Below are 12,211 nucleotides of genomic sequence, written 5' to 3' on the forward strand. Positions count from 1 at the left end.
CATATTTCCTAAATAAAATATATTGATGGACTTGACAAAATTAAAGTTAAGGATTTCTATTCAATTATAGGCATCATAGACAAAGATATCCAATATTTGACAGCCTAGAAAAATATTTTTGAACTAATCAAAATCAGCAAGAGCTTAAAATCTAAAATATACAAAGAAACTTACAAATCCATATCAAAAAGATGAGAATCACAACATAAAATAGGGATGCATGTGTGCATGCTCAGTGAATAAGTCATGTCCAACTCTTTGTGAGCCCATGTACTGTAACCCGCCAGGCTCCTCTGTCCATGGGATTTCCCAGGCAAGAATCCTGGAGTGGGTTGCCATTTCCCATTCCAGAGGATCTTCCTGACCAGGATTTGAACCATTGTCTCTGCATTGCCATGTGGATTCTTTATCACTGAGCTACCAGGGAAACCCCATAAAACAGTGATTAAATTAGACAATTCCTTGAAAGTCAAATATGAATTACAAATATATGAAGAGATTCCCAACTGTTGATTCTCAGTAGACTGGCAAAAATTAGACCTAAGCCAGTATTAAATAGATACAGGAAGATGGGTATTCTTTCAACAGTGCTGGCGGCAGGATACACTGGTACAGACATTGCAGAGAACAATGTGGGCATACTTACTGGAAATGAAGGTGATCCAGCAATTCATTATTCCAGGGATGCATCCCAGAGGAACTTGAGCCCAGGTTCATAAGGGGACAATCACAAAGATGTTCATTGTAGCTGCAAGTTAGAGGAAGCTGGGTGCCTATCACTGCAGGAAGGAGTAAATAAAATGTGGTATATGTATTCGGTAAAATACATTCCAGCACTTGGAAGCAATAAACTAGTGTTTTATACAGTAGCATAGGTGAATCTCTAAATGAATGTTTATTTAGAACCAATTACTTTTATAAGCTGGACCTCAACTTAATAGTCCATTGAATTGTCCTCTATTGCTCTGTATTATGTCTTGCTCAGGCTTCCTCTACTAGATGTTATCTTCCTGGAAACCAAAGAGACTTCTTCGGAGCTCCCTGTTGTGCCTAGAACAGTGTTACATATGTAGGAGTATCTCAATAAGTATTTGAATTAATAGATTTTAATTTCAGATTTGGAATGGTGGTGGCCGGAGATGGAGAGATGGGATCATAATTGAAGGTTTAAAAAAATTCATCCTTTTGCAGCTAGGAATTAGTTTTGAAAGTGGAGGAGAGCAGAGAATCCTGAAAAAAATGGAGTTCTTTATGGAACTAGAGGAGAAAGAAGTAGAACAATCACTTTCACACTGTGAATAGAGTAACCCTCCAATCAATGAAGGCAATTAAGTCTGCCTTAGGATCTTCTTTTCTCCTTTTCTTAATGTTTTCTTGTTCAGTACTATAACTATGTCCCTGAACACATAAAACTTTTTGTTTTACTTCAGTCTAAAAATAAAACTAGTAAGAGCTAACTCAGAATATGGTTCTTCAATCTAGAATACTGTTCAGTCATTTCTTCCCTTTAAGAAAAAATATATCCCTTTTGTTTTTGATGAAAATTATCATATTCGTTATGGTTGCTAAATGTATAAATAATTTTTTATGAGGGTATATATAGTGGGTATATAAATTGAGATTCAGAATCTCATTCAGCTGTATTCTGAAAAGGATCTGAATGAGGGCCAAGGGATATCTCTGAGAGGGAAATTGATATTTGTGTAAGATCCAACAGGAAATTGGAGCTTTGAAACAAGAAGATATATGTAGCTTGCTCAGCTCTTTGGAAGGTGCAAATGAGATGTGGATGGACTCCAGGGAACGGTGGTTGAAGGGAAAGTAATGTGAAGGGGGAAGAATCAGGGATATGATGTAATCAGACAAGGGTGCAGTATCTATTTCAGCTACTTAGTAGTTTTGTAAACTGGATAGAGTCAGTAAACATCTCTGAACCTTTGTTTTCTTTTTTTTATGATAGGGATATGGGAAGACCTTTAATTCACACTCCTCTTTGAATGTTATCATTAGCTAAAAAGACCATTGGCAAGATAAAAAAAATATGAATGATAAAAGCTTTGGAACATAGAGGAGAAACTGAGCATTGTTCATTTTAATGACTGGGTTGAAATGAAATGGGCCTGAAACATAGTAGGTACTCAACAAATATTTGTTAAATGAATATGGCACAGAAAAATGGAGTAGATCAAGAAAAAGAAAAGCCAGAAGAGTACATTAAGACCAAAGACATTTTTGGGCCAGGCACGTAGGAGGCAGAGGAAGGAAAGGCAGATAAGAAATTGTCTTTTTCACCCAGGGGTCAGGACCAGGGAAAGCTGAAGAAGCCAGGGTAGATAAGAGTGTTGAGAGAACATTACTCCTAAAGATTGGCAGGCACGTTTTAGAGAGTTAAGATTCACAGTAGCTATGCCTACACAAATACACTTTGAATAACCAATCTGAATTATCTGAATTTACATTTAAGGTAATTAGAAAGCAAGATGAGGAAGAAGTGAGGAGTCATATGAAATCATCCATTATAGGTGGAATCAGACAGACTAGAGTTTAAATCCAAGTTAATGTAGCTCAGCTGGTAAAGAATCTGCCTGCAATGCAGGAGAACCTGGTTCGATTTCTGGGTCGGGAGGATCTGGTGGAGAAAGCAATGGCTACCCATTCTAGTATTCTGGTCTGGAGAATTCCATGGAGTCACAAAGAGTCGGACATGACTGAGAAATTTTCACTTTCACCATTCACTAAGAGCATAAATATTAGCAAAAATTTAATCTCTGAGACTTCTAGAAATTCAAAATTTAATTCTAAAAGATGAAAATTATATCTACTTGGTAGAGTTGTTTTGAAGATTAGATAAGTGCCTATATGAAAAGGACCTAAAACATGCCTGACATAATTTTTCAAAATCATTACTATTATCATTATTATTGTTTTTACTGTAGCAGTTGTTACTGTATTGTTGTTACTGTAGCAGTTATACCCAATAGGGTGTGTATCAGCCAATTCCATTTGTGACTTGACTTCAGTTCAAGATTTGTGACTTGTAAAGTAAGTTAGTAAGTTTTTTCTCTATTTTGGGTTTTTTTCCAATGGTGGTTTTTCCTTTTTAGTGCTTGTTTAAAGCACTCCCATCCCCCACCCCTCCCTGATTCTAACTTTAGTCTTAGCAGCACCAAAGGACCTTTCCCCACTCATTTCCAAGGTGACTAAGCGGCAGGCAAGGCTGTGGGCTGGCCAGTTAGGCCTACGATCTCAAATCTCAAAGGAATTAAAAAACCAGAGCAGAACTAGGGGGAGAGGAGGAGTTGAGACAGGCATGTCTCAAGAGTCCATATCAGAGATAGACTGCACCACATTCAAACATACTAAAATCACCTTCCCAATAAGAGATGGTGTAGTCCTCAGGTGTTTGTTCATGTCTGCTTGCTAAGTTGCCTCAGTTGTGTCCAACTCTTTGCCACCTGTATTGCTGATCCTGTTCCTGACACCGGTTGTCTCTCTGTTCACACTGTTTGCACTGTTTGCTGAACCCAGGGTAGGCAAGGTGCCAGCTGAGGCTGGAGGGAGACTCGAGGAGCCATAGGACCTGCAGACAGGTTTATTCTCGCCTGTCTGGCACGGTAGCCATATCACAGTCTCTCTCCTGGCTGACGCAGCACCATAGCAACAGCCACAACATAACCATAATGAAGCCATAACAGAGTCATAACATAACCTCATGTAACATAACCATGATGTTTCTCCAATGTAGCCCATGCAGCAGCAATCAGAGCTTTCATGGTGAAGGTCACACAGGCCCACCACACAAAGTAGCCCATGACCAAGTGAGTACCTCCTGAAGCAAATGTGCAGTGCTATATGTGATTTTGGCTGTAACATAATCATGCAAAACCATTGTTTATAGAACATGGGTGAGAAGGCCCTGAGAACATGGGGAGAGAGAGCCTAACTGGCACCATCTTGTTAATTTCCCCACACCACCCTATGGACTGTAGCCTGCCAGGTTCCTCTGTCCATTGGATTCTCCAGGCATGAATACTGGAGTGGGTTGCTGTGCCCTCCTCCAAGAGATCTTCCAGACCCAGGGATTGAATCAGAGTTTCTTATGTCTCCTGGTTGGCAGTTGGGTTCTTTACCACTAGCACCACCTGGAAAGCCCCAAGTGCTCAGATTACTCATTTATAAGGCATTCTTGGATGGAGATTAGAACTCTTGCTTCATAAAGGCTTCTGGCTTGTAAGTTAGGTACTTTTATAAGCAGACAAACTTAGATATGATGTCAACATTTTGCAATGGAACAGAGTAATAGGAGAATTCATATAAGATTTGTTACAGAAATTACACTAATACTGACAAATTGCCAAGACGTATACTAGAGTTAGCCAATGAGACGGCTTATCTAAATCAAAATTTCAAAGACATTTAGTTCTGGGGAAATGTGTTAGATTGTTAAGCAGAGGTTTTAGCTAGTTTTGCAGTTACCTTCATCCCAAGATGTTTTGACAGAAACAGGCTTCCATCTGTCATATATAGTTTCCCCCCTAAACTCCCTGATCAAACGTAGTTTTATGTCTCCTCAGTTGGGGCGCTGACCTACTACTTTAGTTCCAAGTCTGGGGCCCGGGAAGGCCAAAAGTAGCCGAAGAGGAAGGTAGCTCTGGGTTTCACTTTAATTTTCGGCCCAAGCTTTTCTGCTGAGGAAATTGTTTCTGAAGGCCGAGAGAAATCTCAGTTCCACAATTCCAGATAGAAAGTACGATTTCTGTAGGAAAACGGTCCCAAGACTCACATATCCGTGTGCGAAGAGAAAGTCTAGGAAATACACTCCGGTGAAATGTGACTTCACAGCGGGGAATGGAGAGGGTGCTGCTCAAGAGTGTGTAGGACGCAGGGTTTGTTTGCGTGTTTGCTTCAAGTCCTGAGAGAGGGACAGACGGCAATTCAGAACTGCACTTGATTGAGGGACTGCTGACGGGAACCCTGAGGTGCTGAGATATTCTAAACAAAAGGCTAAGGCGTGAGAAAAACAAGGCGACAGTCGAACAAAGCCCGCCTTCGGGCGGCAAAATGCAATCCAGCGCGGTGCAGGCTCAACCGCGCTGTTGAAGCGCGGAGCTGGGCGGCCTCCGCGCAGCGGCGGCAGGGGGCGGGCCACCTCGAGGCCCCGTCCCTTCGTAACCCCCCGCCCCTCCCGCGCCGGACCAATGGGAGCTCGGAATATTAGCAGGTGGGAGGTGCGGCCGGGTTGCTACAGCGGGAGCTGGGCGGCGGCGGCGGTGGCGGGTGCAGCTCAAGGAGTCCGGCGGAGTCCGGCGGATCCCGAAGCGTTGGCGCAATGGAGGGACTGGAAGGTGAGGAGAAGAAAGGATGTGGGCGGGGCGCCTGAGGGTGGGGTGGCGGGGGAAAGGGTCTGCCCTGGACCTCGGTACCGGGGAGGCAAGGGCAGATTCCATAGCGGTGGACCCCGCCGCTCCTTCGGAGGCCGGGATGATCCGGCTCTCTGCAGCCCCAGACACGGTTGAGCTAATGATCCTTAGGCTACCCCTCCTCAAACGGTTTTTACCTGATGCGCTCCCCTGCCCTACCCCACGAGCCTGATCTGCCTCTGGTAAACGCCTGCAAATCCCTTCTTAACCATTTTCTGGTCTGCCTCACTACCTGAGTGTCCTATTGGTAATAACAGCCTCTGACCAAATTTTATTTTCCTTGCAAAGCAAACTCTCCATTCATGTCTGCCGCCTCCTCACCGCCAGCTTTTGCTGGAGCCCCGGGGTGTGTCTCCAGCCTTGAGCTGCTGATACTTTCCTTGGCCACTCTCCTTGGTTTCCCTAGGTAACCGTTTTTCCATTTCTGCAGCATCTTTTGTGGGAAGAGTGCCGAGAGCATCTCCCGAGGAAGTGTCACTGGCCAGTTTTAGAGCCGGGACAATAGGTTAACAGAAGGGTTTAAGGGTTTATTCACGAGGACTCTGTAAGGAAAAGCCAGCATTGATTCTTTATCTTTGGGTTTATCTTTGTGCTGTAGCAGGACTCCAGATCTTGCTTTGTTCCAATTCTTTCACTTCTCTGTTCTCTTTACCTATGTCATCCTGTGTAATACAGCATTCTCTTAAAGACAACAAAGGAAAAAAAGAAAACAGCATCAGCAACAGCAGTTTCAAGATTCCTTTTCAAATTGTGCTTAATCCTTCTAATGAAGAATAACCCTAACAGAACGGAGGGATACTGTTGCAATGATTTAGCTCTTTTCCTCCTCTTAATTTACATAGATTCAGGTGGAATTAATAAACAGAGGCATTGAGCGCTGTGTATTGTATGCTGGAGAGTAAATTATTAAGTTGTGTTATGAAAAGAAAAGTAATAACTGATAACTTTCTGCAGTGACCTAGTCTCACCAAAAAGCAAATTCAGTAATGAATATGATATTATTTCATGCTTTTGCTCCTAGGTGATGCTCTCATACTAACCACCTTGAGGATGATAGATAATCGAGACCTGTGATGATTTTGTATTTGTGTGCAGCTGCAGTGTAGTATAACAAATGAAGTTCTTGTTCTTTGCTTATTTAGTTTATTTTAGGCAGATCACTCAAAAGTTTGCAGGAAGTAGGAATTGTAATGATATTCCTTACTCAAGGTGTTTTTGTTTAGAGAACTCCTGGAGACAGCTTATTATTTTTTTAAATGAATTTTCAAACATATGATGGTATTTTAGCATAGGATCATGGGTCCTGCATTTCTCATGAAGTTATTTTAATACACATACAGTGCTTTAGAATGGTTTTTCTGAAGCTTTATTTTTCTATTATTTAGCATTTGTAGTTGACGCAAAGATCTTCATCTGACTTTTCATTTATTTATGCTAAGCATCTAAAACAATGTCTGACACAAAGTAGGTGTTCAATAAATATTTGTTAGATAAATGACTTTGTCCATGAGAGGCCCTGGGGATACAGGAAAAAATAAAAAGTCAAAGCGCTCTTCTCATTGAACCTACATTTTAGTGAATCTTATGTTTTAGCAGTGCTGACATGACTTTTGAAATCTTACCAAGAATGCTTTTAAAATACAATGAAAACCTATTATGATACTCAATTACATGGGTGAAGAAAAACATGAATTCTGCTGTAATATGTTATGTTATCATGGGTATGTTTTAGGGGCCCAACTTGTGATGTTTCATGTTAAACAGTACTTCTTTACTCATTTAATTTTTTTTAAACAAAATTGCTATCATTAACAATGTTATGGTGTGTTAATTATAATAAATTAGGTTACAGTATATGAAGTTATCCTTTTTCTAGGGCAAAACAGTTGAATGTTGGTAATTTCAAATGGTAATAAAAATTTTTAATAAAATAAAAGCTCTCAGAGACTTTTGTTGAAGTTAGTTAGTGCCTTTCTTTTTCTCCTCCTCCTTTTAAAAATTTAGCCCTTGTTAGGTCACACTTTATAAAGAAGAACTTTGAGTCTTAATGAGGAATTCATTAATTCATTCCTCTGTGACTTCGTTTAATAAACAGTGATACATTGGTACAGTAAAAGATAGAGTTTTTCCCTATTGGAAATGAAAATCCAGCATGTCAAAGGTGTCTAAGGAACCTCATATTGCAGTATTCAGTAGAAAATCTTTGAGAATTTGCTTAATACATACCATGTGTGTTTGTGTGGTTAGTTGCTCAGACATGTCTGACTCTTTGTGACCCCATGGACCGTAACCTGCCAGGCTCCTCTGTCTAAGAAATTCTTCAGGCAAGAATACTGGAGTGGTCGGGATCTTCCCGACCCAGGGATCAAACCCGTCTCCTGCATTGCAGAAGGATTCTTTACCATAGTAATTAAGCAAATATAGTACAGCTTGGCATTAAATTAAAAGGAATTAAACCCATGTTTTTAATTGAAGCCAGTTAGCAGACTAAACTTGATTTTAAAATCAGAAAATATATGGACTCCTGAAAAATTTTATTGAAGATTATCATACTCTAGGGGCTTCCCTGGTAACTCAGCTAGTAAAGAATCTGCCTGCAATGCAGAAGACCCCAGTCCGATCCCTGAGTTGGGAAGATCCCCTGGAGAAGGTATAGGCTACCCACTCCAGTATTCTTGGGCTTCCAGGGTGGTTCAGATGGTAAAGAATCCAAGTGCAATGAAGGAGACCTGGGTTTGATCCCTGGGTTGGGAAGATCCCATGGGGAAGGGGACAGCTACTCACTCCAGTATTCATGCTTGGAGAATTCCACGGACAGAGGAGCGTGGCAGGCTACCGTCCATGGGATCGCAAGAGTCGGACACAACTTAGCAACTAAACCACCACCATGCAGTATAGGTATGTCTAAAGGCAATAAAAGTAGTTCTAGACCTGGGAAAGTTCAATCTCTTTTAAGCTTTTCATCTGTAAAATGGAGAGGGGACAAACCCTAAGCAGGTTTTATCCATAGGTATTGTCATTCCTTTTATAATATGTTGATAAGTCATTATCAACAATTGTGACAGATCTTCCTGTCTAGTCCTCTTTTGGACTGCTAAAATTGGTAGGGCTTAGGGTATTGCCCTCTAAAACTTGATTAAAGTTTGATTGCTCTTTTCTAATGTAGCTCTTGATATAGTTGAAGAAAGCCACGCTGTCCCTTTAGGGGTTTTTGTTTGTTTTTCCCTAATCTAAGCACTGGTTTAACTGATAGTTAATTTATCATCTTTACTAATTTATCTTGATTCATTCTTTTTTTGGTACTGACTTTGATGCCATATTATTGTAATAGCCAGTGTATTGGACAGATCTGTGCTTGGATCCTTGCTTTGTTTGTTTTTAGCTTTGGAGCTAATACACTCCAATCTACCTGAACTATATTAAGTATCAAATGATGTAACATATATTAAGCATTTGGCAAACTGCCTAGTACATAGGAGGCCCCCTTTAGTGCTTGTTTATTGGATGGATAAAAATCCCAGGAAGTGTGTTAGAACCTTAAGAGTAGTTCAGTGTAGGTAAAACATAGCAGACTTGGAAGGGGTTGTGGGCAATCTCACTAGATAATTGTGGCAGCAGAATAGATTGGAGAAGGGAGAGGCTGGAAACGTGTATATGTGATAAAGATTTGAACTAAGGCAAAAGCAGCAGAAATTAAAGAGGGGAGATAGGTATAGAAGACATTTCTGTGATGGAGAGATGAAATAGAACTGCTGGATGTGGGAGGGAAGAGGAATCAAGGATAAAGCCGTTTTGTAGCTTGGATTAAGACTTAATACTATCTTTAACCAAGAGAAGGACAAGTTTGGAAGATGAGGTAATGATTTTGGCTTTAGAAATGTATTTGTATGGTACTCAGGGCATATCTGGTGGAAAAGTTTTATAGCTGCCTGTAAATGTCTGTTTGGAGTTTTTAGTAGTCATCAGCTTATTAGTGACAGAAAATAGGTATGTTTGCTAAGCGAAGCTATATTTAACAAATTGAAGAAAAAAAACTTGGGGGGAACTGATGCTTTAAGGTTGAGCAGGAAAGGAAACTAGAGGAGGGGGCAGTCTTTAAAAAGGCTTCAGAATTGTCAAGAAAGGGAAGAGGGGCAGAATGAATATTTACTGAGTATGCTGGGAAAAGCCTGTAGCACTTGGTGTTCTTAGAGACCTAAGTACTAACCAGGTGCAACCCTGCTGGCTTGTGAAATCCGAAACACTTGGGCTTAGGAGAAAGAAAGATCACTGAAGCCAAGAGAGAAAGGGCTTTAAAGGTAACAGGGATTGGTCAGCAGTGTCTCATGATATAGGAAGGTCCAGTAAGGTGAGGATTCAAGAGGCATTTCAGTTTGACAATTAATAGATTAATGGTAATCAGTTGCTTCTGTTTCTTAAGGTCTTTGTCTCCTAATTGAATAAACTTTACCTGATGGTATCTACTTCCCAGACACACACATGGTCTTATGACCATCTTCTCTCTCCTTACTCTGTTCTGTTTTTCTGTCGTTGCACTGTGCTTTTCACTAAAAAACATTTTATGAACAGTGTTATTAGCTCAGTCATGTCTGACTCTTTGCGACCTCAGGGACTGTAGCCTGCCAGGCCCCTCTGTTCTTGGGAATCTCCAGGCAAGAATACTGGAGTGGGTTGCCATTCCCTTCTCCAGGGCATCTTCCTAACCCAGGAATGGAACCTGAGTCTCCCATGTTGCAGGCGATCCTTTACCATCTGAACCACTAAAGAAGCCCATATAAGCAGGTAAATATATAAAATGTCAGGTAGTGAAAAAAAGTGATTTTTTTTTTTCCTCCAAAGAGTAGAAGCTTGGTGAGATCAGGATCTTTGATTCATCTTGTTTGCCTAATTTCATCCCTGTTTTCATCCATTTCATACCTAATTTCATTCCTGTTTGCCTAATTCCTAGAACAGTTCCTGTCTCATGGTAGGTGCTCAGTAAGTACTTGTTGAATCAACATATGTGTCTATTTTAATACAGTGTTTAGTCCTGATAAAGCTTGCCTATATTTCAGATTGGGAGTGAATGAAAGGTAGAGAAGAGTTAGTCAGTAAATGTAAGCCGGTGTTTCAAAAAATATGCTACTCAGGATATTGGTCCTAAATAACTTTTAGGCACAGAAAGGATTTCTGTTGGGGAAATAATGCATACTAAATCTCTCTCTCTTAAAACTGAGGAAGTTCTACTCTAAGAAAACCTGTTTGTTTAATCTAGCATTTTCCAGACATTTAACCATAAGCAAAGGATTTGAGGGTGATTGGTAGAAGTAGTGGAAATGACTAGTCAAGTTCAGAATGGATAGGAATGGAAGTACAACCAGGAATGGGTTATCAGGAAAATGCAAGTCACTCTGAGATCAAGAAAGTGACCGAGAGGTTGATTGTAGAAGTCTGTAGTTAGAGTGCTTGTGTATTTTAAGAGTCCAGAGATGGAGCTTTCTAAGTTGTCTTAGCAGTGGTTGTTTTTGCTGGAGTGCAGGTCACTAAAGTGAATGAAGGGTGAAGACTGTGTGCTGAGTAGGTTAAGGGTGACTGTGAAATACTGAAATCTAGGATGAGCTGATAAATATGCTATATTTATTATGGTGTATTAGAGTTAGAAGGGGTGCTCCTAGGTCATTTAATCTAATATCCTTATTTTATATAAGAAGACTGTGAACCTTAGAGAGGTTTCATATCTTGCCCAGCAAGTCATAGTTCTAAGTGACAGAGCTGAGACTTGACTTAGATAGTATGAGACAAATTCCAGTGCCTTTTCTATTGTAAAGAATATTAGAACATTGCCATTAGGACAAACTGTGGCTTCGTGACTAAAAGCCTAAGCTGCTTATCATGACCTGTTGGTAGACATTCTTTCCAGGGGATGTTGATGCCAACACACGTGACATATTTTGTGGATTATAGGGCTATGCTGTATAAGAGAAAACTAAATTTATATATATATATACTTATTTTAAATAACATAATGACTTAATTTTTTCTTGTTTTTGGAAATAATTTAAAATGTTTTCTCTGTAATGCTATTTTCTCTTTTTTATGCCTTTGGTGATAATAATTTTCTTTTTCTTTAAATACAATTTGAACATGTTTGATGACTTGTAGGAATTAATCCCAGGAGTTGATTTTATGGTGGTAGTCTTGTTGCTGTTATATTAAGTTTTAAGCTTTTGTATTAAAAAAAAAAAAAGGAAGAGGATTTGGTTCTTAGATATAGAACCAAAGAAGTAAATCATGTAGACTGTTGGCTTTATCAAGCAGTGATTGCTTGTGTCACTATTGCTTGGTACATGCTTGGCAATTGGTAGGGACTCAAGTAGGCACTCACATTATTTCCATGTGTTAACTGATTTTTTTCAACAGTTAATTTTCAAAAGATTTTGCTTTGTTATCTATTTAACAAGGAAATACTAAAATATACTTTGAAGCAAGTAACACTTGGTACTATTCAGCATTTTATATTGATACATTTTTAAATCATTGTTTGGAATTTGAAGGAAGACATGAAAACTATAAATAGGCAAGTAGTATGTGGTATCACTTTGACAGTCATTTTGAAGACATTCTAATCTTCATGTATCTAATGGATTCAGCTGCCAGCAACTGCCTCAGCTTTCTGGATAATTAATGGAATTAAGTGATCCAGATAAATGAAATTGCTTTGATCTCCCTAAATAACCTAGTCTTTGTTATTGGAAAGGACAAATCAGGCAAAGCTTAGCTATGCTTTTGTACTGTTCACAGCTTAACTGCCA

The 12,211-nt window shown here is 39.8% G+C and overlaps 1 protein-coding gene across 1 annotated transcript in view; it reads left to right on the forward strand.

Annotated features, from left to right (window-relative positions):
• Positions 1-5,270: 5,270 nt before the first annotated feature.
• Positions 5,271-12,211, forward strand: part of ZC2HC1A (zinc finger C2HC-type containing 1A) — a 47,489-nt gene continuing 40,548 nt past the window's right edge. Inside the window, exon 1 of the mRNA XM_052651901.1 lies at positions 5,271-5,345. Within this exon, the coding sequence (XP_052507861.1) occupies positions 5,330-5,345 (16 nt within the window). The 5' untranslated portion in view covers positions 5,271-5,329. The remainder of the gene's footprint in view (positions 5,346-12,211) is intronic.

The sequence above is a fragment of the Budorcas taxicolor genome, chromosome 14 (assembly GCF_023091745.1).
Source record: "Budorcas taxicolor isolate Tak-1 chromosome 14, Takin1.1, whole genome shotgun sequence".
NCBI classification, from domain to species: Eukaryota; Metazoa; Chordata; class Mammalia; order Artiodactyla; family Bovidae; genus Budorcas; species Budorcas taxicolor.